The 27,516-nt window shown below is 63.0% G+C and overlaps 2 protein-coding genes and 1 long non-coding RNA gene across 15 annotated transcripts in view; 2 read left to right on the top strand and 1 right to left on the bottom strand.

The window, feature by feature from the left end:
- TUBGCP2 (tubulin gamma complex associated protein 2) overlaps positions 1 to 12,505 on the top strand; it is a 19,872-nt gene extending 7,367 nt beyond the window's left edge. Inside the window, exons 6-18 of one of the 2 annotated variants that reach the window (XM_032608915.1) lie at positions 1,759 to 1,966; positions 2,148 to 2,347; positions 2,599 to 2,788; positions 3,348 to 3,493; positions 4,942 to 5,122; positions 5,508 to 5,688; positions 8,233 to 8,405; positions 8,555 to 8,683; positions 8,956 to 9,076; positions 9,588 to 9,731; positions 9,853 to 9,981; positions 10,655 to 10,818; positions 12,246 to 12,505. In XM_032608915.1, the coding sequence (XP_032464806.1) occupies positions 1,759 to 1,966; positions 2,148 to 2,347; positions 2,599 to 2,788; positions 3,348 to 3,493; positions 4,942 to 5,122; positions 5,508 to 5,688; positions 8,233 to 8,405; positions 8,555 to 8,683; positions 8,956 to 9,076; positions 9,588 to 9,731; positions 9,853 to 9,981; positions 10,655 to 10,818; positions 12,246 to 12,381 (2,102 nt within the window). In that variant the 3' untranslated portion in view covers positions 12,382 to 12,505. The remainder of the gene's footprint in view (positions 1 to 1,758; positions 1,967 to 2,147; positions 2,348 to 2,598; positions 2,789 to 3,347; positions 3,494 to 4,941; positions 5,123 to 5,507; positions 5,689 to 8,232; positions 8,406 to 8,554; positions 8,684 to 8,955; positions 9,077 to 9,587; positions 9,732 to 9,852; positions 9,982 to 10,654; positions 10,819 to 12,245) is intronic. The other variant, XM_032608914.1, reaches the window with a different exon arrangement.
- On the bottom strand, positions 8,181 to 15,038 carry LOC116741828. Its single transcript, XR_004346284.1, has 2 exons — positions 14,927 to 15,038; positions 8,181 to 10,581 (listed from the first exon to the last, which is right to left on the bottom strand). It is a non-coding gene; the product is annotated as an uncharacterized LOC116741828 (long non-coding RNA).
- Positions 15,028 to 27,516, top strand: ADAM8 (ADAM metallopeptidase domain 8). 12 transcript variants are annotated; one of them, XR_004346283.1, is made up of 24 exons: positions 15,028 to 15,349; positions 16,496 to 16,599; positions 17,516 to 17,592; positions 17,751 to 17,829; positions 17,928 to 18,004; positions 18,169 to 18,352; positions 18,661 to 18,723; positions 18,802 to 18,870; positions 19,175 to 19,344; positions 19,441 to 19,522; positions 19,812 to 19,960; positions 20,080 to 20,257; positions 20,515 to 20,604; positions 20,692 to 20,881; positions 20,976 to 21,057; positions 21,569 to 21,731; positions 22,169 to 22,246; positions 22,871 to 22,955; positions 23,636 to 23,750; positions 24,279 to 24,465; positions 24,926 to 24,991; positions 25,171 to 25,224; positions 26,508 to 26,732; positions 26,933 to 27,516. XR_004346283.1 is itself a non-coding variant. In XM_032608917.1 (24 exons), the coding sequence occupies exons 1-24, from the start codon at positions 15,304 to 15,306 to the stop codon at positions 26,981 to 26,983; spliced, it is 2,514 nt and encodes an 837-aa protein (XP_032464808.1). In that variant the 5' UTR covers positions 15,182 to 15,303; the 3' UTR covers positions 26,984 to 27,516. The 12 variants fall into 12 exon arrangements, 6 of the variants coding, with proteins under 6 accessions (XP_032464813.1, XP_032464811.1, XP_032464810.1 ...); XR_004346278.1 differs by having other exon boundaries at positions 15,181 to 15,349; positions 25,174 to 25,224; XM_032608917.1 differs by having other exon boundaries at positions 15,182 to 15,349; positions 25,174 to 25,224; positions 26,508 to 26,585.

The raw sequence follows: 27,516 nt of genomic DNA, 5'->3' as shown, positions 1-27,516 counted from the left end.
TGGACGTTTGGGCAGCACAGGTGCTGTCCTGCGCCACAGACCCCCGGCCCCCAGGGACCCCTCCCCCCACCTCGTCTCGCATCCTCGGGCCGTGCTCCTGGCTCTCGCCAAATGTCCCCTTCCCGGGTGACCACATCAGTTTGAAGGAATCCAGCGTCCCCAGTGTGACCCCAACTCTGTCCCTGGCGCCGCTCTCCTGAAGTCCGGGAGAATCTGTGTGCTGAGCGTGTCCACAACGGGCTCCGACCTTCCCCAGCATCTCTTCCTCACCGTGTGGTGTTTGCGTCCCTCCCGCTGTGCCAGCCTGGCCCCAGCCCCACCTCCACCTGCCCTTTCAGCCCGAGGGCATTTGTCCATTCCCAACAGCTGGGGTCTCAGCACGTCCCACAGAACTTTCTGTCTCGTCCAGTGCAGGTACCGGCCACATGCAGCTGGTGGGCATTGGATGGCTGGCGTGGCTGAGAATTGGATTTTTGGTTTTCTTTAACTTGACCTTGGTGGCCAGTGGCCCTACACAAGGGTGCAGACCTGAGCCCTGCCCTGCCCGGCCCCAGTGCTCGTCTCCGTCGTCCCAGAGCCGGCTTCGCGTGTCCGGCCTGTGCCCTGCACCCCAGTGAGTTGCGGAGACCCTGGCGGCTCGTGCAGCCTCCCATCCCAGCCCCTGCACTGTGTCCCTCAGAGCTAGGCCTCAAGCTGGCCGTGCCTCCCGAAGGTCCTGTACATAGTCTCTTGGTCTGCCTCACAATAACGCAGCCTGCGACACTCTGCTCTACACGCTGGCGGGGAGAGGGGTTGGGGCCCGGGTGGCGTCTGCCCCGGGGCCTGCAGCCCGAGAGCCTCAGCTGGGCCTTGGCCAGGGAGATGCCAAGGTTGGCGGTAAGCAGGGCAGAGGTCAGCAGCCCTGCACTTGGGGGTCAGGCAGCCGGACCTGCCTCCCTCAGGGGTCCTGAGGTCGTAGTCGGACCTGCCAGAGCCATGGAGGAAAACCACCTGAAGTTCAGGGGCGGCTCTGAGTCCAGAGTGATCCGTGTGCCTGGACAGGGGGCCACTGGCTCAGACCCATCCTGCTTCCACCGGCAGGTGTGCGCCCGTGGATGTGCAAGGCCAGCAGGGCTTCTGTAAGCATGGGCGTGTGGTGCGCCCCATCCCAAGCTGCCAGGCCCTGGTTCTGGGTGCCCTGGGGCTGACACAGGAGCCCACAGGGCGCCAGTGGTCTCTTGGACGCCTCTCTCCCGGTTCTGCCTCTGGCCCAGCAGTGTCGGGAGGGTGCCGAGGGCCATCTGGGCTGAGAACCAAGAGGTGGGGAGCCGCTGGGGCTGTGAGGCATTTGGGGGGCAGCCCTGGTCCGTGGCCTGTGACTGTCCTGAGTCCATCGGGGTCAAAGGGAACCATCTTTCACTGTGAGAGAGAAATCATCAGCGTTTTAGAGCTTCAGAGGAAACTCTTTTCTCCCTGAGTGACGCAGGCTCACCCGGCTGTAGTGAGTGTCATGAGCGCGACACATGTCAGAAGCTCTGTCGTTCCCGACTTCATCCTTTTGAGTGCACGCGGGTTATTTCCGTGTGGAGGGTTTTACTTGCTTTAAGGCTCCAATAGGCCGGTCCAGGCTGTGTAATCTCAGCCTGTGGTGCCCCGACGGGATCAGTTAAGCCGAGGGATCACCTTGGCTTTCAGGTCCACCAGCGCTGGAGGGAGTCACCCAGGGGCGGCGGAGGGGGGTCTGGGGGAGGCGAGGCCAGCTGGCGTCTGTGCCCACAGGCACACTGCCCCTGGCCGCCCAGGAGGCGGCCGTCGTGGAGGACCTGCTGTACGTGCTGGTGGGTGTGGACGGCAGGTACATCACCGCCCAGCCCCTCACGGGGAGGCAGAGCCGCACCTTCCTCGTGGACCCCAGCCTGGACCTGTCCATCCGGGAGCTGGTGAGCAGGGTCCTCCCGGCAGCCTCCAGCTACTCCACTGTGACCAGGTAGGCACCCAGCAAAGCGCACTCAGCCCCTTGCGGGGACAGTTGCAGCCTCACTCCTGGGCCTGGAAGAGGGAGGGAGGCGTTGCCCACGGTGCCCTCTGGGGTTGGGGAAGAGGCTCCGACCGCCCCTTCTGAGACACAGCTCTCACCCACCCGGTGCTCAGGGCTGCTTTCCTTGCAGGTTCGTCGAGGAAAAGTCCTCCTTCGAGTACGGGCAGGTGAACCACGCCTTGGCGGCCGCCATGAGAACACTGGTAAAAGAGTACCTGATCCTGGTCACGCAGCTGGAGCAGCTGCAGAGGCAGGGCCTCCTGTCCCTGCAGAAGCTCTGGTTCCACATCCAGCCGGCCATGCGTACCGTGGACATCCTGGCTTCCCTGGGTGCGCGGGCCTGGTGGGAGGGACACCCTGGGCCAGGGCACTCATCCTCCGATTCTTACTTTTGCGAGGCGAAAGCCGCGCAGCTTTGTGTTTTATTAGTTTGCGGGAGGAAGACTCCGGGAGCTTCCAAAAACCACAGCTTTATAGTTGGAGTTTATCCCAAAAGGAAGGCCTGTCCCCTGAGGAGGGGCTGTAGCCCGTGGTGGCCCAGTGGCCCTCTCAGCACTGAGCGCTGTCCTCTCCCCTGGCAGCCACCTCGGTGGACAAAGGCGAGTGTGTCGGGGGGTCAACCCTGAGCCTCCTGCACGACCGGAGCTTCAGCTACACGGGCGACAGCCAGGCACAGGAGCTGTGTCTGTACCTCACCACGGCCGCCAGTGTGCCCTACTTCGAGATCCTGGAGAAGTGGATCTACAGGGGCATCATCGACGACCCATACAGGTAGGGGCCGCGGAGGCAGCGGGGTGAGGTGGGGGCCTGCGGGCCCTTCTCAGCTGACGCCACGCTCAGTGCACAACGTGAAGCGCGTCAGCTCACGGAGAGTTCTATGCTGACGTGTATCTGTTGTACACGTCGGAACATTAAAAAAATGAACCTGTTGTCTAGACATAATTTACTAACGACCCAGGTGACAAAATCTAGCATGAGGGCCTGGCAAGGAAGCCTTCCCACGGTAAGCGTAGGTGGCGTCAGGGTGTCTGGCTCTGCTGGTGACAGGAACATGGGCCCCGATGGGAGTGTCGTCTTCTTGCCCGCGTTCGAGATGGAAGAACACGCGAGGTTCCCGTAGGGGGGGGCGGGAGGAGTAAAGTGGAGTCAGCGTCCTGTCAGCTCTGCAGACCTCAGTCCCCTCTGCGCCCAGTAATGAGCACCTCACCCCATGGGCGTCGGCGGCTGAGAATGAAGGGCGGCGAGGCTGTCCATGGCCCCCGTGGACTCCCGTTGTTTGTGGCGGCCTGTGTGGTGAGCTCTGCCTGTCACCGGCGCCCATGCCTTTCAGCGAGTTCATGGTGGAGGAGCGAGAGCTGCGAAAGGAGAAGATCCAGGAGGACTACAACGACAGGTACTGGGAGCAGCGCTACACCGTGGTGCAGCGGCAGATCCCGTCCTTCCTGCAGAAGATGGCGGGCAAGGTGCTCAGCACAGGTGACCGTGGGGGCGGGGCCTGGCGGGCTGTCTCATGTCCCCACCTGCCCAGGTTAGGCGCCCGCAGTGCCGGCGGCGCCCGGTGGACTCACTCTGTCCCCCACCCCTGAGCTGGACTTACCGTCCTTTTGTGATTCTTAAAGCTCTGTGGCCACTGAAAGGAAGACTGTTTTCTGCTCCCAGCGCTTCTGACCGCAGGTGTGCGGGTTTCTGTACAACAGCCAGTTCTCTGCTCCCCTTGGACACCAGCTGGGTGACCCCCCCATTTAACTCAGTTCTGGCACTACGTGCCAGGGTCAGTGCAGGCCCCACAGGGTCAGGGCTCCGTCCCTCGAGGCTGCCCCCACCAGACGCCGGTCACAAGTGTCGGGTCCCCAGGCCACTGCACTCCATGCAGTGTGGCCATGAATCGGGTTCCCACGACCCCCTCCTCAGGTTCGATGTTTGCCATGACAGCTCCCAGACTCAGGAAAACGCTTGACTTAGCTAGATCGCTGGTCTGTTACAGAGGATGTTGTAAAGGATGCAGATGAGCAGCCCGATGAGGGGGTCCATGGGGCAGGTGTGGAAGGGTCCCGAGCACGGGAGAGTCTATCCCTGTGGAGCTGGGGTGTGCCGGGCACCACCCTCCTGGCAGATGGACACGTTCACCAGCCCAGAAGCTCTCCAAACGCCTTCCTGCAGGGTTTCCCTGCAGGTTCCGGAACAGGGCACGGCTGATCGGCTAGCGGGCTGTTGGGAATTAACTCAGCCTCCAGCCCCTCCCCCACCCCAAGATGTCAGTATGGGGCTGAGGGTTTCACTCTCCCATCACGTGGTTGGTTCCTCCGGCCGCCAGCCCCCGTCCTGAAGCTCTGTAGGGATGGCCAGGAGTCACCTTGCGAGTGTAAACTCAGGTGTGGGTGAAAGGGGCTTGTGAACCACAAAATCCGAAGGGTTGTAGGAGCTCAGTGCCAGGAACCAAGAACAAAGACCAGAGGTATGTGTCTTATTTCTCAGTATCACAGGCTAGCATAGGAAAAGCAGTAAAGGACTCGTGCCCCGCTGGGCTGGCAGGGTTTTTAGTCATCTCCTTGCGGTCAGGAACGTGACTGAGAGACACATGTGGGATGAGTTACCTGGAGACACGCTCCAGCCAGGGCCTCACACTTTGGTTCTGAGATCGGGGCTGGGAGGTGGTGTAGCGTCTGGTTCCCGTGAGGCTCTCTGAGGTTATTCCTGTGCCTTTGATGAGGCAAGTGCAGGTATGAAGCCACAGGAGATTGCAGCCCTTTGTGGCGACAGCTGTGCTGCTCTGCTCTGGCCGAGGGGTTAGGGACTGTGATCAGCTGGTTGGTTCTCTTGCCTGCCTCTGGCCGGCACTGGGGCTGCGATGTCTGGGGTTCAGGCCTGTGAGTTATCACGTATACAGCAAGCATGGTAATCTGACTGTTTCCATCCCTTTCCAGGAAAATATCTGAATGTGGTCAGAGAGTGTGGCCGTGACGTCACCTGCCCTGTGGCCAAAGAGGTCATCTACACGCTGAAGGAGCGCGCGTACGTGGAGCAGATCGAGAAGGCCTTCAGCTACGCCAGCAAGGTGCTGCTGGACTTCCTCACGGAGGAGAAGGAGCTCGTGGCCCGCCTGAGGTGCGCCCGCCCCCAGGGGCCGACAGAGGGCCGTGTGTGCCCACATCCCCTCGTCTGCGGTGGCACAGCTCCCTCCTTGCGGCCGCCAGCCCCCTCCTTGGCCCCCTGCCCTCCCAGGGACCTGTCTGCGGTCCCCAGTGCCTTTCTGGCAGCATGTCCTGCACAGTGCTGTGACCCCGCTGTTCATTTCAGCACATTTGGAGTTGACCCCTGCTCCCCCCATAAATGTATTTCTTGGCGTGGGCACCCGTGGACTCGGGGCACCTGTGGGCATGGGAACCTCCTCCCAGTCTCTGCCCAGCTCCCCCCATCACCCCTCGTAGGGAGCACTCTGCGGGTCTGGGCCATCCTCGTGTCCACGGCCTCTCACCTCTCCTGCCCGCAGGTCCATCAAGCGCTACTTCCTGATGGACCAGGGCGACTTTTTCGTGCACTTCATGGACCTCACGGAGGAGGAGCTGAAGAAGCCGGTGGACGACATCACGCCCACCCGTCTGGAGGCGCTGCTGGAGCTGGCCCTGCGCATGAGCACTGCCAACACCGACCCCTTCAAAGACGACCTCAAGGTGAGCAGGCACCCCCCAGGGACCTTGGAGAGAGAAACAGCAGAAGCCAGCCCTTGAGGAGTGCTTTTCCTGCCTCGGTTGAAATGCTCACAGGCTTTTCCTTGGCTCTGTTAGGGACACGTCTCGGGGTCGTGGTATGTGAGCCTCTCCATGGGCTGCTGAACTGGGGGGTCGGGGTCTCTGGGGGACTCTGCATCTGTGTCTGGCGGGGATGTTGGCTTTAGTCTTCTGTAGCATCTCTGGCCTCGTAGACTGATCTAGAAGGGTTCCCTCTTCCGGATTTCTGGAAGAGTTTCGAGAGGGTTGGTGTCAGCTCTTCCTGGAGTGTTTGGTAGAATTCACCAGTGAAGCTTTCTTTGTTGTGAAGGTTTCGTTGTTTCTTCCGTCTCCTCTCCGGTTACAGGTCTGTTCCAATTTTCAGTTTCTTCTTGAGTCAGTTTTGGTAGTTTGTGTGTGCTTAGGAATTTGTGTAGGAATTAGTTCTCGTAATCCTGTTTATTTCTGTAAGGTTGATGATAATGTCCCCACTTCCATTTCTGATTTTAGTAATATGAGTCTTCTCTCTTTTTTTTAGTCAAACGTAAGTAAAAGCTTATCAAGTTTGCTGATCTTTCAGAGAGCTAACTTGGTTTCATCCATTTTCTCTGTTGTTTCTCTGTTCTGTGTTTTGTTTATTTCTTCTCTAATCTTCGTTATCTTCCTCTTTCTGCTGACTTCGGGTTTAGTTTTCTGTTTTTCTAGTTTCTTAAGTTGTAAAGTTAGGTTGTTGACTTGAGATTGTTCTTTTTTTTTTGCGGTGCGCGGGCCTCCCACCGCTGCGGCCTCTCTCGTTGCGGAGCACAGGCTTCGGACGCGCAGGCTCAGCGGCCATGGCTCACGGGCCCAGCCGCTCCGCAGCATGTGGGATCTTCCCAGACCGGGGCACGAACCCGTGTCCCCTGCCTCGGCAGGCGGACTCTCAACCACTGCGCCACCAGGGAAGCCCTAGATTGTTCTTTTTTAACGTGGGCATTTGCTGCTGTGAGTTTCTCTCTGAGCTCTGCTTTTACTGCATCCCATCAGTTTTGGTTATAGTGTTTTCATTTCCCTTCGTATCAAGATGTTTTTGAATTTCTCTTGTGATTCTTCCTTGACCCATTTGTTTTTAAGAGCATATTTATTTTCACTATTTGTGAATATTCTCATTTTATCCTATTACTGATTTCTAACTTCATCCTGTTGTAATCGGAGGGCATGTCATGATATCAGTTTTGTTAACCTTACTAAGTCTTGCTTTGTGGCCTCACATATGGTCTGTCCTGGGGAGTGTTCTGTGTGCACTAGCTGTTTGGGGCCGTGTCCCATGGGGGGCAGTCAGCTCACTGTACTCACGTCCTGTCTCTGACCTGCCTGGTGGTCTCTGTTGTTGACAGCAGGGTGTCAGGCCTCCCACTGTCATCGTAGACCCTTCTCAGTTCTGGCAGCTCGCACTTCATGTGTTTTGGGGTCTCTTGTGAGGTATAGGAGTGTTCTTGTAGGATAAGATCCGGGAAGTCAGATTCTTGGGTCAAAGCACACGGCCAGCGCTCCACTAGACTGACATCTCTGATGCTCAGTCCCCGGGCCTGGGCTGCCCGCTGAGTAGGCCGCGGCCCTGGTGGGAGGGAGCACGGCCATTCAGGGTCCACTTCTGCAGCAGGTGACGTGAGTTCTCATCTGTGGATTCCTGTTCATTCCTTCATCCTTCCTTGTTTGTCTTTCATTGTGGTTCTGTCATTCTCTATCCTCCCAGTTTCTTTTTTTTTTTTTTTAAATATTTATTTATTTATTATTTATTGTTGGCTGCTTTGGGTCTTCATTATTGTGCGCGGGCTTTCTCTAGTTGCGGCGAGTGGGGGCCACTCTTCATTGCAGTGCACAGGCTTCTCATTACGGTGGCTTCTCTTTGTTGCAGAGCAGGGGCTCTAGGCGTGCAGGCTCAGTAGTTGTGGCACACGGGCCTAGTTGCTCCGCGGCATGTGGGATCTTCCTGGACCAGGGCTCGAACCCATGTGCCCTGCACTGGCAGGCGGATTCTCAACCACTGCGCCACCAGGGAAGTCCCCCTCCCAGTTTCTTATCAGTTTACAGGAATTGTCCCACGTCTCTGGCACATAGGTGGCACCGTGTAAGGGTGTGAATGAGGCAGTGTGTGGACTGCATTCCCTGCCCAGAACCGCTGTGCCGTCTTCACCATGTGCTCCCTCCGCCTGGCCTGTGCAGGTGGTGGAGAAGGGCTGAGTCTCACGGGATTCAGGGTTTCTCACTTGCCCTTGTTTCTCCTTGATACCATCAGGGATGTTTTTAAAGTAATTTCTCTGTACCCTTCTTTTTCTGTTTTGACTGAAAGCAGTTTTGTTTTTTAATTAAGGTGTATCAGTAGATGTTTGGTGTTTTAAGCCAGCCTCCCAGACTTAGAATCCATGTCTGGAGGAGATTCCTCGGCCCTGGACTCGCTTTTCCATTTTGTGATGTAGGGGCGGGGTGGGGTTGGGACCTGATGCTTTTGTGTTTCTCTTTCCCCAGATCGACCTGATGCCTCACGACCTCATCACCCAGCTTCTGCGTGTCCTCGCCATCGAGACCAAGCAGGAAAAGGCGATGGTCCACGCTGACCCCACCGAACTCACGCTGAGCGGCCTGGAGGCCTTCTCCTTCGACTACGTGGTGAAGTGGCCCCTGTCTCTGATCATTAACAGGTAAGCATCAGGCTCTCGCGCCTGCTTAGGCCCCTGGGGGTTACTGGCTGCTCAGGTCACGCTCCGCCCCGTGAGCCTCGCCTTTGACGTCTGGTGCCGGCAACAACCCCCAGGCGTCCGTCGGAATCCGCTTTGTTCCTTCTTTGCAGGAAAGCCCTGACCCGCTATCAGATGCTCTTCAGACACATGTTCTACTGCAAGCACGTGGAACGGCAGCTCTGCAACGTTTGGATCAGCAACAAGACTGCCAAGCAGTACTCCCTGCACTCGGCCAAGTGGTACGTCCTCCGGGGCTCCCGTGGAGCAGGGTGGTTCCTCTCCACACCCCGAAAACGGAGACCCAGGAGCTGGCCTGTGCAGCCTCCACGTCTCTGACGTTCCATGCTACCGTTAGACTGTGGGATGGTGGGGCGTGTCTGAGCCAGAGCCCTTCGTGGACCTCCGGCTCCTCCAGGGTTGGGAGCACCTGCAGGCCCAGGGTTGCTCGGCACTTCGTGAGTGCTGGGGGCCCGCGGGCGCCCTGTGTGTCTGACGCCTTCGCCTGGCGCAGGTTCGCGGGCGCTTTCACCCTGCGGCAGCGGATGCTCAACTTCGTCCAGAACATCCAGTACTACATGATGTTTGAGGTGCTGGAGCCGACCTGGCACGTCCTGGAGAAGAGCCTGAGATCTGTGAGTTTAGCCCAGCTGGTCACGACGCCTGGTCAGAGGTCAGGGAGGCGGAGGTGGGGCACGGACCCGACAGCTCCCCTGACGGCTCCCCCGACGCCGCCAGAGCCGTGTTAGCAGTGGAGGGCAGGGCACACAGGACGGCGTGGCCCAGGCTTAGGCTGCCAGAAGAGTGTGCAGTTCCCTCGGAGCCTCGGCTCTGGGTCAGCTTCCCATCCAGGCCCATCCCAGGGCCCCTGGGGGCCGTCAGCCAAAAAGTTCATGTCACCAAACTCCAGGAGCAGAAAGTGCAAGGGGGCAGTGTTTCCTCCTTGTTTTCTGTCTTTAAAAACGAAAACCTTGGACCTTTTGGGGCACATTCAGTGTGTCCTTTTAGCGATATTTTGAAGTTTTCCCCCAAAAGACCACAGGATGGTTTAAAACATGGAAACAACACAGAGCGTACAAAGCAGCCCAGTCAGGGCCTCGGTGCGGTCGTCTCAGCAAAGCGGCTCTGACAGTGTCTCCCGCCCAGGCCTCCAACATCGATGATGTGCTGGGACACCACACCAGCTTCCTGGACAGCTGCCTGAAGGACTGCATGCTGACCAACCCCGAACTGCTGCGTGTCTTCTCCAAGCTCATGTCCGTGTGCGTCATGTTCACCAACTGCATGCAGGTTCGCCCCCCGGACTCTGGGCGGCGGGAGCCAGTCCTGCAGACCGTCCCAGCCACGCGGGGGCCGCGCTTCCTCGAGTGGGCTGCTCGTGGCTGATGTGCATTTCCTCCCGACCCCCCAGAGATTCACGCAGAGCATGAAACTGGATAGCGAGCTGGGCCACCTGACACTGGAGCACGGCACGATGCGGGGGCCGCCCACGGAGGCCGAGCGGGCCGAGGAGCGTGCCCGCAAGGAGCTTGCCCGCAAGGTGGGTGGGTGGCCAAGCGGGCGTCCCCGAGGCCCTCCTTTGTCCCGCTGGGATTTGACACAGCATTAGGGTCACAGCGCTCAGAAACCACACCTGCTACAGCCCGCCATTCCTGTCTTCCCTTTGGTTGATAAAAAGGCTCTTAAATGTATGTTCCAAATACAAGCCGCGGAGAATCTCCCTTCCCGACTTCCCACAGTGAGGCTGCGTCGTTCAGTGGGTGTGTGGTAAGGCCGAGCCATGGGGATACCCCGCAGGGGCCTGCGGTCACTGCGATTAAAGTCTGTCCGTAACCGGAAGGGCCGTGGTTCGGCGGGTGCAGGTGTGTGTCCTGTAGGGTGGGGTGCGGTGGGGCAGGGTGAGCCCGGGCAGGCACTCCCAGGTTCCCCACTTGCTGAGCGGCGGTCAGGAGAAAACAGTGTCAGCTGGAAGATCTGAGCCACACGCGGAAACCCTGAGGTTCACGTCCTTCCTGGCTCCGTGTGGTGGGGCTGCAGGGCCGGCTGCCTGGAGCGTCTCTAGGTCCTGCTGTCTCAGGGGTTTTCACAGTGCCTAACGTTTTACCTTTCTTCACGTGAAGAATTGCCGAGACACATTTTTCTATTTAAAAAAGAAGAGAGAAGGGGGTTGAGCCGCTGGCGGGCAGCCGAGTCACTGCAGCCATGTCTTGCAGTGCCTGGCCGAGCACGTGGACGCTCCGCAGCTGGCCTCCAGCTTCGAGGCCACCATCAGTAAGTTCGATAAGAATTTCTCAGCCCACCTGCTCGACCTCCTGGCCCGGCTGAGCATCTACAGCACCAGCGACTGCGAGCATGGCATGGCCAGCGTCATCTCCAGGTGGGTGCACCGGCCCCCGCCGGCGCCCTGCCCCGCCACGCCCTCCCGCCGGCCCACGCGCCCTCCCGCCACTCGGTGCAGGTGTGACCGAGGCCGAGGCTCCCTGGGCCTCCGTGTGCCGCCGCTGGCCGCTTGCTGGAGGAGTGGCATCTGGGCGTTCACGCGTGCGGGTGTTCGTGTGCGTGCTCCCCTGCGTGCACGTGTTGACTGGTATACGTCAGGCCGCCCCATCAGCCCTCTCCGCGTTTCTCTGTGTTCCGAGGGCCAGGCCTGGGTCAGCTGCACTGGCCGCTGTGCCCCAAGCCGGGACCCAGGACAGCTGCGGGCCGTCACACTGTCTCCAGGTGAGCAGTGAGGAGGCGCTGCCTTCCTGCTGGCGGCCGGTCAGGAGACCCCGGGGAACGCACGGAAGGTCAGGGCCGCGCTCGCCCGGCCTGCCGCGCCTCGAGGGCCACGTTGGTGCCCCCCTGGGGTCCACCTCCCATGACCCCGGGAGCGGCGAGCGTGCAGGGCTGACGCGAGCAGGAGTCCGCGGAATCTGGGGGGCCGTGGGGAGGACCGTGCAGCGGCGAGGACGGGCGCGCGGGGCCCGAGGGCCGGTCGGTGGGGACTGCGGACCTGGGGCTGGTGGTTTCCTGCTCCTCAGAGGGGGCGTGGCGGGCCTGCTCCCTTTGGGGGTGGGTTCAGGTGAGGAGGGGGCTGTCCCTGCCCTGAGAAGCCTCCTGTTGGGTAGCCTCAGGCTCAGCCAAACGTTGGGCTGCCCTGTTCCGCCCACAGGCATTCCGATGTCCTGGGCTCCGGGGTTCGGAGAGCCCCAATGTCCAGGGGCTGGAGACGTTTGTCTCACTTCACCCGTGTCTTTTTTTTTTTTTGTGGCTGCGTTGGGTCCTCGTTGCTGCGTGCGGGCTTTTTCTAGTTGCGGCGAGCAGGGGCTACTCTTCATTGCGGTGCGCGGGCTTCTCATCGCGGTGGCTTCACTTGTTGTGGAGCAGGGGCTCTAGGCGCGCGGGCTTCAGTAGTTGTAGCACACGGGCTTCAGTAGTTGTGGCTCACGGGCTCTAGAGCGCAGGCTCAGTAGTTGTGGTGCACGGGCTCAGTAGTTGTGGCTCGCGGGCTCTAGAGCACAGGCTCAGTAGTTGCGGCACACGGGCTTAGTTGCTCTGTGGCATGTGGGATCTTCCCAGGCCAGGGCTCAAACCCATGTCCCCTGCATTGGCAGGCGGATTCTTAACCACGGTGCCACCAGGGGAGCCCTCACCTGTGTCTTTAAGCTTTATTCTCAGTATCGCCTGGGGTCTGTATGTGTGTCCGAGTGCGCGTGTGCTAGAGACTTGAGTGCCTCCCATGCCCTTCACCGTGGGGTGGTAAGGGGATCGCCAGTGTGGCCACGGAGGCATCTGCAGGGACCCTGCCCACTTCCCCCGCAGGCTCGACTTCAACGGCTTCTACACAGAGCGGCTGGAGCGCCTGTCTGCAGAGAGGAGCCAGAAGGCGGCCCCCCCAGTGCCCAACCCGCGGGGGCCCCCAGCTCCAGCGCCCAGGGTCGCTGTCACTGCGCAGTGAGGCCAGCCGCTCCTGCCACAGCTGAAGCCTCAGGTGGATGAGTTCAGAGGTTTCTTACCACGTTTCCAGAACGCTTGTGCTGTGTGTGTCCTGTTTAAACATAAAGTTGAATTGTCTGCGCTCAGCTCCTCTCATTTCTTGGGGCTCGTGCACTCAGACCAGAGAGGGTCTGCTTGTCTGCGCGCTTTCCTGAAGCAAGCAGAGTCCCTTTAAAGAGTTTTCTGGTTTCAAGTCAGACAAAGTGAGAACACATGGCCTCTGAACAACATCAGGACAGTCACCAAGGTGCCAGGTGGGGGCGAGGTCTGGGCCTGATGTCCACACCTGTCCCTGTGAAGTGGGGCAGGGCTCCCTGGGGTCAGCAGGAACCCCTCACACTGCAGGCAGGGGATTGCTCCAGGCAGCAGGGGGCAGCACAGCCCCTTGTCCGGAAGCTGGAGCAGCTTGGGGGGGTGAGTCACCGACACGCCCACTGAGGATGGAAGAGCTGCTTGGGGTGGGCGGCTGAGGCTGTGGCCTCTGTCCTGTTAGGCCCAGCCTTGTCCGGCCCCTCCCGATGGGCAGTGGGTGGCACTGCCAGCCCCAGGTGTGGCCTGCGGTGAATACCTTTGTGCTGCTCTGCCCCCCTCCCAGCCACCCTACCCTTTCCCTGCAGAATTCCACATGGGTCGTTTTCAAAATTCACTTCCGACCGCCTGCTCCAGGTGTTCCCCACCCACCCACCCCCACCGCGCTCTAGCAGATGAGGAATGACAGGGTTCCCCCAGGGGCAGGGGGCGGGCAGCTCCCAAGCCTGCTGTTGCCCTGCGGAGGGGGCACCCTGAGCTGGGGGCCTGGACTCAAGCCACAAACTGCTTCCTCTTCTAAGCTGCAGTGCGTGCGGGTGCACCCCAAATGCCACAGTCCACGCTTCTGCAGCACAGGCTCTGAGCAGAGGCGCCCACCTGGCCCGAGGCCCAGAAGCCCTGCGTCCCTGTCCTGGGCTCTGGGCATTGGGCTTTCCTGAAGGAGACACCTCCGGGTTGCAGGCGTTGACAGCGGGAGGGGTTCTCTGTGGTGGGGGGGGCTCTGCGGGCCCACACTGGTCCTGTAGGTGGGGTGGGGGAGGGGTTCTCTGGGGTAGGGGGCTCTGCGGGCCCACGTTGGTCCTGTAGGTGGGGTGGGGGAGGGGTTTTCTGTGGCGGGGGCGCTCTGCGGGCCCACGCTGGTCCTGTAGGTGGGGTGGGGGAGGGGTTCTCTGTGGTGGGGGGGCTCTGCGGGCCCACACTGGTCCTGTAGGTGGGGTGGGGGAGGGGTTCTCTGGGGTAGGGGGCTCTGCGGGCCCACGTTGGTCCTGTAGGTGGGGTGGGGGAGGGGTTCTCTGGGGTGGGGGGCTCTGCGGGCCCATGCTGCTCCTGTAGGTGGGGTGGGGGAGGGGTTCTCTGGGGTAGGGGGCTCTGCGGGCCCACGTTGGTCCTGTAGGTGGGGTGGGGGAGGGGTTCTCTGGGGGTGGGGGGCTCTGTGGGCCCATGCTGCTCCTGTAGGTGGGGTGGGGGAGGGGTTCTCTGGGGTAGGGGGCTCTGCGGGCCCACGCTGGTCCTGTAGGTGGGGTGGGGGAGGGGTTTTCTGTGGCGGGGGCGCTCTGCGGGCCCACGCTGGTCCTGTAGGTGGGGTGGGGGTGCCGGTGCTGAGCCCGTTGCCGAGTTCCCTGTTGAGGTCTGGGAACCAGAGTGTGTAGTCCCGGCAGCTGGGGTTTTTGCCCAAATAGGGACACGTAGCCTTTGAACTTCTGCTATCAGATAACACGCAATACCAAAAAAGAGAAGTAAAATGGCCAGGAGGATTTGGGGTGGTTCACACGCATCGTTGTGTGAAACACGGTCACGTATGGGCTCAGGGACACAAGCTGCCTGTGCCCCTTGCTCACTGTGGCCCTGGGGGCTTCTGTCACCCACGCCCGAGATACCCCAAAGTGTGTGAAAACCCCTCCTGCCTTGTTTTCCTTTTTCTGCTGTTCACTTTGGGGGAAATCATGGTCCTTTGAACTTTGACCTCTGGTCTGGACCCACTGTGGGCACCACACCATTTCACCTGAGGCCTTGACACGCTCTGATGTCCTGCCTTCCCAGGGGCACGTTCAGAGTGAGGCTGGGGTGCCACCGGCCAGCTCAGCTGCAAGAAGCCTGGGTCCCCAGGTACCAGTCCAGAGTGGAGTGGTCCCAGCCTGCAGAGCAGGTCAGGGCGGGCAGAAACTGGGGGCTGGGGGCAGCAGCGGGCAGGCAGCTGCAGACTTTGGCCCATAGCGACCGCATCCCAGAGCTGTCCACTGGGCCTCCACATCCGCCTTCTCCACAGAGCAGGGTCTGCTCCCTGAGCCAGGTGGCTGCCCGGCACCTGGCCAGCGGCCCCACCTGTGTGCTCCCCTTGCCCAGTCTCCCCAGTGAGGCCTCAGGAGGCTGGGAGCAGGGCTGCTGGAGCTTGCTCACGCCTCACACACAGCAGGGCCTCCACTCCCACCCCCACCCCCGGCGGGGCCCCCCCGGGCAGCCCCAGCCTGTTTCCTCACCTGCGTGGGGGATGCAATTGCAGGAGTGGCCCAGGTTAGTCTGTCCACCTGCCCTGCTTAATTCAGTCCACGTTGACAAAACTGTGTGCTGAACACTGGATACGGGACACTGTCCAGGAGCCCCAGGGGACAAGAAGGAGACCGGGGAGGCGGGGTGGGGGCGGGACCACACCCTCAGGTGCCCAGGCCCAGCCCTTCCTGGCCCCGAGGGGCTGATTGGCCGCGGGCAGGGGGCTGGTCACTGGGGCAGGGCGGGGCGCAAGGGCACGAGCCTCAGAGGCGAGGGCAGGACCAGAGCCAGCCTGAGCACGGAGCACCTCCTCCCCGGCCCCCCAGAACCGTGGGTTCGGATCCGGACCCCGCCCGCACCGCCCGCCATGCACGGCCTTGGGCTCCTGCTGCTTCCTGCGCTGTGGCTACAGGGTGAGTGAGTGCTGGGCGTCTGGCTCTGGCTGGTCCGGTCGCCTGGCCCCCTGCTCCCTGCGCGGGGCTCTGGGCTGGTCTCTGGGATTCGGCGGCGCACAGGTGGCCAGTCGGTGGGGAGGCCCTGGGCGGTGCACACACGGAAACTTCAAAAGGGAAGTGCGTGGGGAAACGGCCACCTGGGCGTTTTCTGCGCTGGAGGTGGGGACTGGCTGGGACAGAACAGGGTGGAGGACCTGGCTGCTTCGGCTCCATTCCGGGGCTTTGGGAGGATTGCCCACCTCCACGGGGAACCCCCAGCTTGGCAGGGAGGGGAGGACCGAGGAGCAGTGGCCTGGAGCCGAGAGGTTGGGGGCACCCCAGGGGGTTGTTTTGCCACATGGAGACCTGCTTCTCCTCTGGGGGGACTGACTGTGCTGCTGGCCTTGGCCCCCACCCTAGCTCCTGAGAGCCTCCTGGGGTTCGGGGGGGAGGGCGCTTACAGGGCAGGCCCTCTGCGCGGCCTTCACTCCGGGAGGTTTGCCAGAAAGCCGTTTACGGAGACACAGCCATTAACACCTTGAAAGAAGGAGAAAAGAGTCACCTGGGGAGTAGGTCTCCACCTCTGGGCCTGGGCTGGGTCCCTGCTGTCTGTTGCTGGATAGGGGGCAGCTTCTAGATCTGGGCTGGGTGAACCCTGCGGAACAGGGCTGCCAGTTCCCTGTTAGATGCGGTCACGTGATTAGTTGGGATGAAAAATGTCAGCTCTAAGCGCTGGACGGGCCGACCTGCCCCCCCGCACCCCCCGCCGCGCCCTCCACCCCTCCCCCCGCATGCCCCACCCCTCCCCCCGCCCGGGGCCTGTGTGTGTCCTCGTTCTGAGGGGGAGGGGGCATCCGGGTCACCCCAGGGTCTGGGAGGCAGCCTGGTGGGCCCCTGGAAGGGCAGGCGCTGGGTGGGGTCTCCATGTACTGCCAGGCGCAAGTCTGCCCGACCCCACCCAGGGCCGCAGGACCCCACTTGGGCTGGGCAGCCAGGGCTCAGAGTCTGCGGTCCCCACGCTGCCGGGCGATTCCCCAGGAGGAGGTGCCGGTGCACAGCAGGCTGGGAAGGGACCCCCAGGGCGGGAGGGTGCCCTGTGCGCCTGCTGACCCCCCTCTCCTGCAGAGGTCGTCCCCAGGGCCACCCTGCCCCACGTGGAGCAGTATGAGGTGGTGAGGCCCCGGCGCCTGCCAGCACCCCGCACCCGCCGAGCCCTGCCCTCCCACTTGGTAAGCCTGGGCAGGAGGCTGGCCTGGGGGTCCCTCCCTGGCCCCTCAGAGCCCATTTCTGTCTGTGAGCAGGGTGATAGCTCCCCGTGTGCCCAGCGAGCTGTGAGGGGCCGCCTTTGGGGCTGAGGGCCAGGGCAGGCCCCTGGGGAGTTCACAGCCTACCTGGGCTGCCTTTCTCCTCCCCGCCCCCCCCCACCGGGGCCTCACCTTATTCTTCCGTGTCCTGCCCACCCTTGGGCAGGGCCACAGCCGCCCCGCCTCGGGGTGGGGGGTGCCGGCCGGGCCGCCCTGTCTTCCTTTCAGGAGCTCCGCTGGCCGCGGCCACTCCCCAGTTTCACTCCAGCGATTAGTCAGACTCCTCCAAGACTGGAGGGGATGGCTCAGCAGGGCGCTAGCTTAACGCCTCTCGGGCATTTGGGGCTGGGCTGAGACTCCCCGGGGCGCCTGGGGGCACTCCTGAGACCTGAAGCGTGTGCGCCTGCACATGCCCAAGTGTGTGTGTCGAGGACAGCCCCGTCCTGACCTCAGGGTGCGGGCACAGCGCACGGTGTCCTAGGGGTCAGCTGCGGCTGGGGGCGCCCCTCCAGTCGGGCCCTGGGCTGGAAGGGGCGGGGCCTCGCAGGGGCGGGTCACCTCTGCCGCCTGGGTTCTAAGGCTGCCTGTCAGGGGCTGTGTCCCCCCTCCCCTTGCTTCCCGGTAAGGGGCATTCTTCTTCTCCCCGTGTGGACTTGTGAGGAAACCACCGAGGCCTGAGGCACCCGAGGCGGTTCTGGGTGGAGCTCCCCACCTGCCCACTGCCTCCGGTTTGACCCGAGGCCCCACCTCCCCCTACTGGCCCTGTGCTACCCACCCCCAGGTTTGAGGTGGGCGTGGCCGGGCCCCTCTCTCTGGACCCCTCCCTTTTCTCCCGGCTCAGGGCCTGTACCCGGAGAGTGTGAGCTACATCCTGGGGGCCCGAGGGCACACCTTCACCCTGCACCTTCGGAAGAACAGGTGAGCAGGGGCCTAAGCCTGCAGCCTGCTCCCACCCCTGCCCCCGGCACACCTGTGTCCTGGGCATACAGCTCCCTGGCCCAGCCTCTCCTCCACACCAGAGGTGGCTTCTGGGGCAGGCAGGCGGGGCCCAGAGCATCACGGGGGCTCTTTTCCAGGGACCTGGTGGGCTCGGGCTACGTGGAGACCTACACGGCCGCCAATGGCTCCCAGGTGACAGAGCAGCTGCCGAGGCAGGTATGGCCCCCCAAGTGACCCCCCCCACCCAAGGCCGGCAGTGGCGGTGCAGGGAGCGCGGGCACTGGCAGCGGAGCCCTCACACCCTCCTCCCGCAGGACCACTGCTTCTACCAGGGCAACGTGGAGGGGCACCAGGGCTCCGCTGCCAGCCTCAGCACCTGTGCCGGCCTCAGGTGGGTGCTGCCGACCAGGCGGGGTGCGTCAGGACGTCAGGGCCCAGCACTGTCTCACTCTCCAGCGAAGTGAACTGAGGCCAAGAAGGGAGGGGTGGGCTGGGGGCACCTGCTGCCCTGGGGTCCCTCGCTAACTCAGAGCCATGGGCTTCGCTCTGCCTCAGGGGCTTCTTCCAGGCCGGCTCCACCATCCACCTGATCGAGCCCCTGAATGGGGGCGGGGAAGAGGGGCAACACGCACTGTACCAGGCACAGCACCTGCAGCAGAAGGCCGGCACCTGCGGGGTCAACGACAGCAGCCTGGAGACCATCCTGGGGCCGCGGGTCTCGGCGGCCCTCAGGCCCCGGGTGAGGGGAGGCCCTGCCCGCTGCTTCCGCGTCCACTTGGCCCCGTGCATCCCCAGACTCCTGAATGCCCCGCGAAGCGGGGGTGCTGCCTGCCGCCCCCGTGGCTGGGGTGGGCCTGGGCCTGGCTGCGCGCTGGCTGCAGAGCCAGCTCCTTAGTCTGCGCCAGAGCCCCCCCCAGCTCCCACCAAGGCTCCCCCAGCGCTGTGGGGCCAGCTCCGGGGCCTGGAGATGCTCCGTGTGCGCAGACGGGCTGAGGACAGGCGGGCTGTGGCTGGGTGGCTGACCGGCTTCTTGTCCCCACTCCTCAGAACTGGCCAGTGCCCCGAGAGACCCGCTACGTGGAGCTGTTCGTGGTCACGGACAGCACAGAGGTACCGGGGGCGGGGGCGGGGGGTGGTGTGGGTGCAGGTGGGCCTACAGGCTGCAGCTGAGGGTCTACTGTCCTTCAGTTCCAGCGGTTGGGGAGCAGAGAGGCTGTGCGCCAGCGGGTGCTGGAGGTGGTCAACCACGTGGACAAGGTGGGGGCCGCTTCGCTCTGGGGGCTTCCTCTCAGCAGGGGCTGCCGGGACCCCGCGGCAGCACACACCCAGCCCAACAGAAACCCTGGCTGTAGAGGCCTGTTGGGGCACCTGGAGAGGAGGAGAGGGCTGGCCATGGGGGGCGCCCGGCTGCCAGTAGAACCATCCGCCAGGTGATGGGGGGCTAGGACTCTGCCCCAGCCCTCGTGACCTGTCCCATCGCAGCGGACGCTGGGGGGACCTCTGGCCCTTGGCTGGCCTCACCATTGGAACCTGACCCTCGGGGCTCTCTGCCCTCTGGCAGCTTTATCAGGAGCTCAATTTCCGCGTGGTGCTCGTGGGCCTGGAGATGTGGAACGGTGGTGACAAGATTCACGTCAGCACCCAGGCCGACACCACACTGAACAACTTCCTGTCCTGGCGGGCGCAAGACCTGGCGGGGCGGCACCTGCACGACAACGCGCAGTTCGTCACGTGAGTGGGCGGAGGCCACGCTGTCGCCAGGACGAGGGAGGCCCAGGGGAGGCGGGTTCCGAGGTGGCCACGTGCAGACACTGCTCTCTTTCCCAGCGGGGTCGACTTCACAGGGACCACCGTGGGACTGGCCAAGGTGTCCGCCATGTGCTCCCAGGACTCGGGGGCTGTGAACCAGGTGCGGGGGATCCAGCTGGGTTTGCTGGACAGAGGCTGGAGCTGGCCACTGGAGGTGGGGGGGAAGGGAGTGGGGATCGGAGCTTGAGCTGGGGCCTGCGAGGGGGTGCCTCAGGACTCAGGTCCACCTGCTGGACACCTGAGCAGCTGCCTCTTCCGAAGGATGCACTGACGCTTTAGGTTTGAAGAAGTGATGTTGGCAGGAGGCACCGCCGAGCCCCTCAGCCTGCTGGGGGCGGGCGGGGGACTGGCCACCAGAGTGACCCCAGCCAGCATGGCCCCTCCTGTAGGACCACAGCCCGAACCCCATCGGCGTGGCGAGCACCATGGCCCACGAGATGGGCCACAACCTGGGCATGAACCACGACGAGAACATCCAGGACTGCTACTGCCCGGTGCCGCAGGACGGCGGCGGCTGCGTGATGGCGGCCAGCATCAGGTGAGGCTTGGCCCCAGCCAACCCGCCCGAGGGCCTCCCGCCCAGCAGGGGTGTCCCAGGGCACGGGCGGCTGGCCGCCCCCCCCACCCTTCTGATGACAGGGACTCCCCTCCCTGCAGCTCCAACTTCCCCAAAAAGTTCAGCCACTGCAGCCGGGCTGACATGGAGACGTTCGTGGAGAAGCCCCGGACGGCCTGCCTGGTGGACGCCCCGGACCCCGACCGGCTGGTGGGCGGCCCCGTGTGTGGGAACGGGTTCCTGGAGCGTGGGGAGCAGTGCGACTGCGGCGCCCCCCAGGTACAGGGCCAGGCCCCGCCACCACCCTCTGCTTTCTGCCCGCTGCCCACATGGGGGGCCGGTCCCCATCCACAGGCTGGGGCGACCGTTCCTGACCCTCGGGCGCCCTGCGCACACACAGCGACACCTCCTGTCCTCTAGCACCAAAAGGACTGGCAGGGCTCATGAGGGGGAGTGACCAGACCACCCGAGGGAAGGGCCTGGGGCCAGCCCAGCGTGCAGCCCGCTCAGACCTTCGCTGTTGCCCCCGCCCCCAGGACTGTCAGAACCGCTGCTGCAATGCCAGCACCTGCCTGCTGGCCAAGGGGGCTGAGTGTGCCCACGGCAGCTGCTGCCACGAGTGCAGGGTGAGCCTGGGGTTCTGGGGCACAGCAGCAGGCGTGTGTGTTCGGGGGCCTCCTGTTCCCTGGGTGAGCTCGGCTCTGCTGAACCAGGTGAAGCTGGCCGGAGAGCCGTGCCGCCCTGCAAAGGACCAGTGTGACCTCGGGGAGTACTGTGATGGCCGGCAGCCCACGTGTCCCGAGGACGCCTTCTGGGAGAACGGCACGCCCTGCCCGGGGGGCTACTGCTACAACGGGGCCTGCCCCACGGTGGCCCAGAGGTGCCGGGATTTGTGGGGGCCAGGTGAGGCGGGCATGGGCCCCGGTCATGGGCCCCTCAGGCCTGCCAGGGTGGCTGCTGGTCCTGAGTCGAGCGCTGACCTACTCCTGCCCCGCAGGCGCTCGGGTTGCCATGGAGACGTGCTACAGCTACAGCATCTCCACAGGCTGCAAGCGCGGGATCCCCCTGGACTTTGGCAGGTGAGCGTCCACCCGTGGCCCGACTCCCCTGGGTCCAGGGCACGGAATGTTTCCACCAAGAGAGTCCTCTGCACAAAGGAGTCCGGGAGCTGAGTCAGGAGCCCTGCAGGACCCCCAGGCCAGAGCGTGCTGCCCTTTGGGAGAGTGGGTCGTTGCGGCTGGGAGCTGAGTCAGGAGCCCTGCAGGACCCCCAGGCCAGAGCGTGCTGCCCTTTGGGAGAGTGGGTCGTTGCGGCTGGGAGCTGAGTCAGGAGCCCTGCAGGACCCCCAGGCCAGAGCGTGCTGCCCTTTGGGAGAGTGGGTCGTTGCGGCTGGGAGCTGAGTCAGGAGCCCTGCAGGACCCCCAGGCCAGAGCGTGCTGCCCTTTGGGAGAGTGGGTCGTTGCGGCTGGGAGCTGAGTCAGGAGCCTCTCCGGGGGCCTCGCCCACAGCTCCTGGCGCGCTGAGCACGGTTGTGAGCACCGCGCAGGGGTCCCCGCGGAGCTGGCTCCACGCACGTCCCTCTGTCCTCAGGGTCAACAGGTGTGGCACTCTGTTCTGTGAGGGCGGGCAGAAGCCCCCGGAGCGGAGTTCCTGCACCCTCACCTCCTCCTCGGGTGCTTGCCAGGCTCTCGTCCAGGACAGCAGCAGCGCGTACGAGCCAGTGCCGGAAGGCACCAAGTGTGGCGAGGAGCAGGTGGGCCGGACGCGCCTCTCGGTTGGGCTGCTGGACCCCAGGGCGAGCTGCTGGGGCCCAGAGCAGGGCGGTGGCGGCTGGAGGAGGGCTCTGTTCTGGGGAGAAACTCGGGAGGCGCATGGGGGGTGCGGGAGAAGACCCTTCTCAGTTAATGGGTTTGAAGACTATTTGTCCTGCAAGCCCTCTGGGGATGGGCGGGGCCAGTCCTCTGTGGCCCTGGTGGCAGCAGAAGGCTGGCCGGGCAGTGCCTCTCCTCGTGGCCAAGGCCGGCCAGCAGATGGGCTGCGGGCGAGGCCACCGGGGGTGTGAAGGCTGTGGCCTGCCCCTCCGAAGCCCAGACACAGGTTTTGGGTCCGCTCTGGTTGATGGTGGAGAGCTGGGGTGCTTCAAGCAGGGGTCTAGACTGGCTGCCTACGGAGACCCCCACTGCCCTCCAGGTTTGCTGGAAAGGCTTCTGCCAGGACCTCCGTGTCTACAGATCCAGAAACTGCTCTGCCCGGTGTAGCAACCGTGGGGTACGTGGGCCCAGGGGATGGCCTGCCACCAGCCCTTTGGGCTTGAAAGACGCTCAGGCTGTGCTGAGGATAGCCCAGACAAACAGAGGGCAGAGGCTGGTGCCCTGGGACTGTGCCAGGAGCCTGCTGAGGCCTCCTGAGGCTGGAACTGACAGGGATCTGGGCGTCCCATGTAGACACGGAAGCCCAGGTTAGTCACAGTGCTGGTGGACACGTGGGCCAGGCCAGTCTGATGTGAAGTGTCCTATTCTGAGCTCTTAGTAACCTGTGCTGTGACGCTGGGGAGGTCAGAGCTCTGAGGGCTTGAAACCGGGGGGCCTGGGGCAGTGCCCTCCCATGTCCCCATCTCAGGAGGACAGCCTGCCCCAAAGTTGTCCTGCCCGTCCTGCGGCGATGCCTGCTTTGCTCAGAAAGTCCACAGCGTCCCATCAGAGCCATCCTCCCTCACCCGGAGAGGGGCTGCTGCCGTCAGCACATCTGACAAAACCTGGGTGGTGGCAGTCCTGGACCCCTAGCTTGTCGTCTGTCAGTAGGGGCCCCAGCAGAGCAGACGGCGCCTCAGTGGGCACTGGGCGGTGCGGCAGGTGGGGGTCTGGAGACCCTGATGTCTTGGTCGTCCCCCAGGTGTGCAACCACAAGGACCAGTGCCACTGCCACCCGGGCTGGGCCCCGCCCTACTGCGCAGACCTGCTGCCTACTGTGCGCACAGGTAGGCAGGGCCCGCGCCGCCCTGCGCCTTCACACACCTTCACAAGCCCAGAGGGATCTGGCTGCGGGTCCTGCCTTTTCTCAGGCCACCTGGGAGGGGCCGAGAAGGAGGCCATGTGCCCCTAAACCGTGAGGGGCATGTTGAAGATGTGGCCTTGCAGCCCCCGGCATCCGGACCCCAGGATCCCGAGTCCCCACCTCGGCCCTACAGGAGAAGGGGGGCCCGTCCCAGAGGGAGGGCTGCAGGGGCAACGAGGGACAGCACCAGCTCCTTGCTGGGTGCTCAGCCCCGTCCTGGGCCCGGGAACCTCGGGGCCTCCCACCCCCACAAGTGTCTTCCTCCCCAGCGGTCAGGCCTACAGGGCCTGGCCTGGCCGCACCCACATCACTGAGGGCCTGGGGCTGCCCACCACCAAGCCCTCCAGCTGGTCCCTTGAGAGCCCAGAGTGCTGGCGTCATGTACCGGTTCTCAGGGCCAAGGTCCTCAGGCGGCCCTGGCCTTCGCAGGGGGCCCAGGGCTCAGGGCTGTTGGCGTGGCCAAGGAGGGGGCGCCTTCCTCAGGCCCCTCCTTGGCCCCAGGCTGGCCTGGACATGCGCTAAGCTGCCCGCGGGCCCTCCCAGCCCCTGCTGCCTCGAGGCACATCCGGCCCTAGTGGCACCTGGCCTCCTGTGTCCCCACAGCGTCCCGGAGCCTCCTGGTGGGCGTGCTGGTGCCTGTGGCGCTCCTGGTGCCTGTGGCGCTGACCCTGGCAGGCGTGGTCATCTACCGCAAAGCCCGGCGCCCCGTCCGAAGGAGGTGAGCGAGCTCTGGGCTTGCAGGGCGTCAGCGTGTGTGCGCAGAGCGGGTCGCCTGCTGGCACTGCTGGAGGGGGAGAACGCGCTCTGGGCCCCCTGCCTTCACTGACACGGGAGCAGGTGTGGGTCATGGTGACAGGTTGGTGATGTGGAAACTCAGAGAGGACCCCGTCTCCCCCTTGCACCCCACTGCCCTCGGTGGACAGTGCGCTCTGAGTCTGCCCTGGGCTCTGGGCGTCCCCGGTGCCCACTCTGGGGGGACCTCGACCCCCACGCTGGCCGCAGCAGGACACACTTGCCCAGTGGCCTCCAAGTACCTCCTGCGGGCCCACCTGGACCCCAGAGCCAATAGGGCCAGGACATGTGAGGCTGCCTCTCCCTCTGCGCGCGGCTGTCACTGGCGCACCCTGACGGGCAGCTGCAGCTGAGTGGGCCTCTGGCCAGGCCAGGGTTCCCATGCCCAGGAGCCCCCAGTCCCTGGGCTGAATCCTGAGGCCAGGAAGCACTGACCCATCTTATTTCTCCCCAGGAATGTGGCGCCCAAGACGGCCATGGGGCTCTCCAACCCCCTGTTCCACGAGGGGCACAGGACACCGGTGAAGGGCAGGGCCCCGGCTCCCACCAGGGGGCCCCCAGAGCCGGGCCTTTCCTCCCACCCCAGCCAGCCACCCAAACCCACGGCTTCCGCAGTGACCCCTAAGTGGCCACCTCCTGCTGTAAGCACCAGGCATCCCCAACGGGTTCACCAGGCCACCCCCAAAGCTCAGGCCAGGATGCAGTACCCAGGGGCTTAGAGTGGCTACCACGACCGCCATTTAGAGGCAAAACGAGGCTTTAGGACAAGTGGTCTGAGGACCCGCAGGAACTGATGACAGAATTGAATCTGAGGCTCGAGGCCTCTGCAAAGTCCACCTCGGGGCGGTTTTGAGGCCCAGACACCCTTGCTGCCATGCAGCACCTCTGTGCGTCCCCAGGGCTGTGGGAAGGGAGCATAACTCAGGGCCCTGCCCAGTGGTGGGACAGGATGGTGCCCCCTGTGCACACACGGGCCTGTGTTCTTCCCACTCTGGGAGGGGCCGGAACCTTGGGTCCTCATCTGGGTGGGGGCAGCTCCGAAGCCAGGGCTCCCTGGAGGTGGCTGCCCTGAGACCCAGGCTCACGGCCGGCTTCCTGCAGCCTCCAGCCGCTATGTCCAGCCCACCGTCCCCAGTTCCTGTGTATACCCAGCAGGTCCCAGGCCAGGTGAGTGGGGGGCTGGCAGAGGGGCCGTCGAGGTGGCATAGAGCAGATCCTGGGAGGCGGAGGATCTGGGGCTGGCTTTGGTGGGCCAGGGACCCTCGGGTGGTGGCCACTGCACCCTTAGGGGCCGACATGAACTGAACCCAGGGGAACTGGGGTCCTGACCTCTCCTCCCCTCCCAGCAGCTCAGACCTGCTCCTCCCACCAAGCCCCTCCCGGGGCTGAAGGCCAAGCAGGTGAGAGGACCCCCGGGGGAGGGGCACAGGGGTGTGTGGGGCTGTGGGCTCCATCGTTGTGCTCCCTTTGGTTTGAGGCTTCAGGGTTTTGGGAAGGGTCTCTCCCAAATGTGAGTCACTGCCGCCCCAGCAAGCCCCCTGCCTTTGGGCTCACTCGGGAGGCCCTCCCGCCTGTCCTGAGGTCTGGCCCTGGCGGGTCCCCTTCTTTGCTGGGAGCCCCGTGGGTACTGCCGAGGGTCCTGCGCACCTCTGGACAGGCACACGCACCGCCCGGCAGGCGGGGAGGTCACCTGCTCTGGCGAATTGTGAGTCAGGGAGACCCAGGCTCCTCTCTCCGCCCACCAGGAGCCTGGGGGGCCCGCGGCAGCCTGTCTGCCGGCCGGTGTGGAGTCATCACTTGGTTGCAGTGGTGTCTGCAGGGCTCTAAATCTCAGTAGGGCCCGTCTTCCCTTAGCGGTTAATGTCGTGGGGATACTTGGAGCAATGCCCGGCTGGTTACTTCCTAAAGTGACCCACGGTGCCTCTGTGGGTGGATCTCACCTACCACAACCATTACTGTGGCGTTTGCTTAACAGAGATTCTCTACTTTTTGCTTTTTATTTTGAATTAATTTTAGAGTTACAATGAAGTTACAAAAATAGTCCGTAAAAAAGTCTTAGGAGGGGTTTTGACAGGCCAGACAGGGAAGGGGGTGGGCAGAGAGATTTCTGGCCACGGAACTGGTGGCAGCCAGGGAATTGTGCTGGGGGAGAAGAGTGCAGGCGACTTCTGCCCGTCTGCTCAGCAGGGACCTTCTTGGTGTGCAGGGCCCACCCTGTCCCTCTGGCGCTGGAATGAGCTGCCTGGGCTGAGCAGGGCCCCTGCTGGGGGCCTTCCGTCTCCACTCCAGCCCTGGCCCCGGGAAAGCTGAGATGCAAACAAATGCAAATTCTAGTAGTGGATCCTTTGCTTTAGAGCTTCCGAAGACCCCCATTCTGGCAATTTAAGAGCTTTTCCTGGGTCATGTTGGGGGAGGGGGGAGGGGGGAGTTGAGGGAAGAGGGCAGGGCAGTGAGATAAGCCGATGGGCCCAGGAATGGGGGCCCTGACACATCTGGGTTTCATTCGGGGCAGTGGCAGCTGTGGGGGGGGGGTGTTGGGGGCACTTTTCTGTAGAGAGCTCAGCGAAGAGAAACATGCAGGCCGGTCTGGAGCAGAGCAGAGCACCCAGGGAACTTTCTAGAAGGTGCTGGGAAGCTGGCGCCCTGGCCCAGCTGGCTATCAGCTGTGTCTGCCTCCTTCCAGGTCGTCAAGCCAACCTGCACTCCACCGATGCCACCCATCAAGCCCAGGGCCGGAGGGGCCCAGCTTGGACCCACTCAGGTGAGGCCCTCACACACAGGGCAGTGCCCAGCTGGCTGCCTGGGGCACAGCCCTGAGAGGATGTAACATCCACCCTCTACTCTGTCAGAGGACTTTTCAGTGCTTGCCGCTTCTTCCAGCTGTTACTGTGTCTTTTTCTCCACTAGTGTAAGTACAGAAGTCTATTCTTCATAAAGCATCAGCTGTTAATACCCGGGCTGTGTCCACTCGGCTCTGAGCTCTGAGCACAGTCATGTCGTTGGATGAACTGAGGATCCAAATTTTAAGAAAAGTAAACAGAAATTAGATTCAGTTGTGCTCTTTGTAGCAGATGGTTTTTAATGTCAGTTCTTTCTTCCTTTTCCAAGGGAGTTGTTGCCCCAAAGGTTGCTCTGAAACCCCCCGTCCAGAGGAAGTGATGGGGCCCGAGCTCAAAGCACCCTGGGGGGCATCTGCGCACCTGTCTGGACGTTGCCTATGATCATGTGACCTCGCCACCAGCACCGACAGACCAGCTGCCTGGCCCCAGGCCCTCCGTCGCCCTTCCTGTGGGCTGGGTCCACTGTGAAGAGTCCTAGCGGAAGAGCCAACTCCTCATGGCCAAGGTCACTCTTCAGCACCCCACGGTCATAGCCCAGGCCCTCTCCGCCCAGGACTCCGTGGTCGGGCCCTCGGCTGCTGTCCTGACCTCAGGAACAGGGGCCAGGCCAGTGCCTCCTCACCCACGTGTGTCTCCATACTGCCCCTGGTGTCTTGTCTGGGTCTCTGGAAACCTCAGATGCACATTCAGTAGGGCTGAAAACTTTAATGAAGTTTTTGTGTTCTACAATTAAATTATTGATCAAATTCTAAATGACGGGAGATCGGTGGAAAATGTTGCATGCGAAACAATGTGGAATTTATAAGATTTAAGAGTCCAATGTTTGTTAAAATAAAACTCTGCTGTAAATGA

The sequence above is a fragment of the Phocoena sinus genome, chromosome 16, assembly GCF_008692025.1.
Source record: "Phocoena sinus isolate mPhoSin1 chromosome 16, mPhoSin1.pri, whole genome shotgun sequence".
Taxonomy (NCBI): domain Eukaryota; kingdom Metazoa; phylum Chordata; class Mammalia; order Artiodactyla; family Phocoenidae; genus Phocoena; species Phocoena sinus.
The sequence above is the reverse complement of the archived record's forward strand: the minus strand, read 5'-3'. Positions and strand labels throughout refer to the sequence as shown.

Coding starts and splice junctions, on each gene's coding strand:
- ADAM8 (XM_032608916.1), top strand. CDS start 15,304: ATGCACGGCCTTGGGCTCCTGCTGCTTCCTGCGCTGTGGCTACAGG. Junction 16,600..17,515: donor GAGCCCTGCCCTCCCACTTG/GTAAGCCTGGGC, acceptor CTCCCGGCTCAG/GGCCTGTACCCGGAGAGTGT. Junction 25,225..26,507: donor CGGGGCTGAAGGCCAAGCAG/GTGAGAGGACCC, acceptor GCCTCCTTCCAG/GTCGTCAAGCCAACCTGCAC.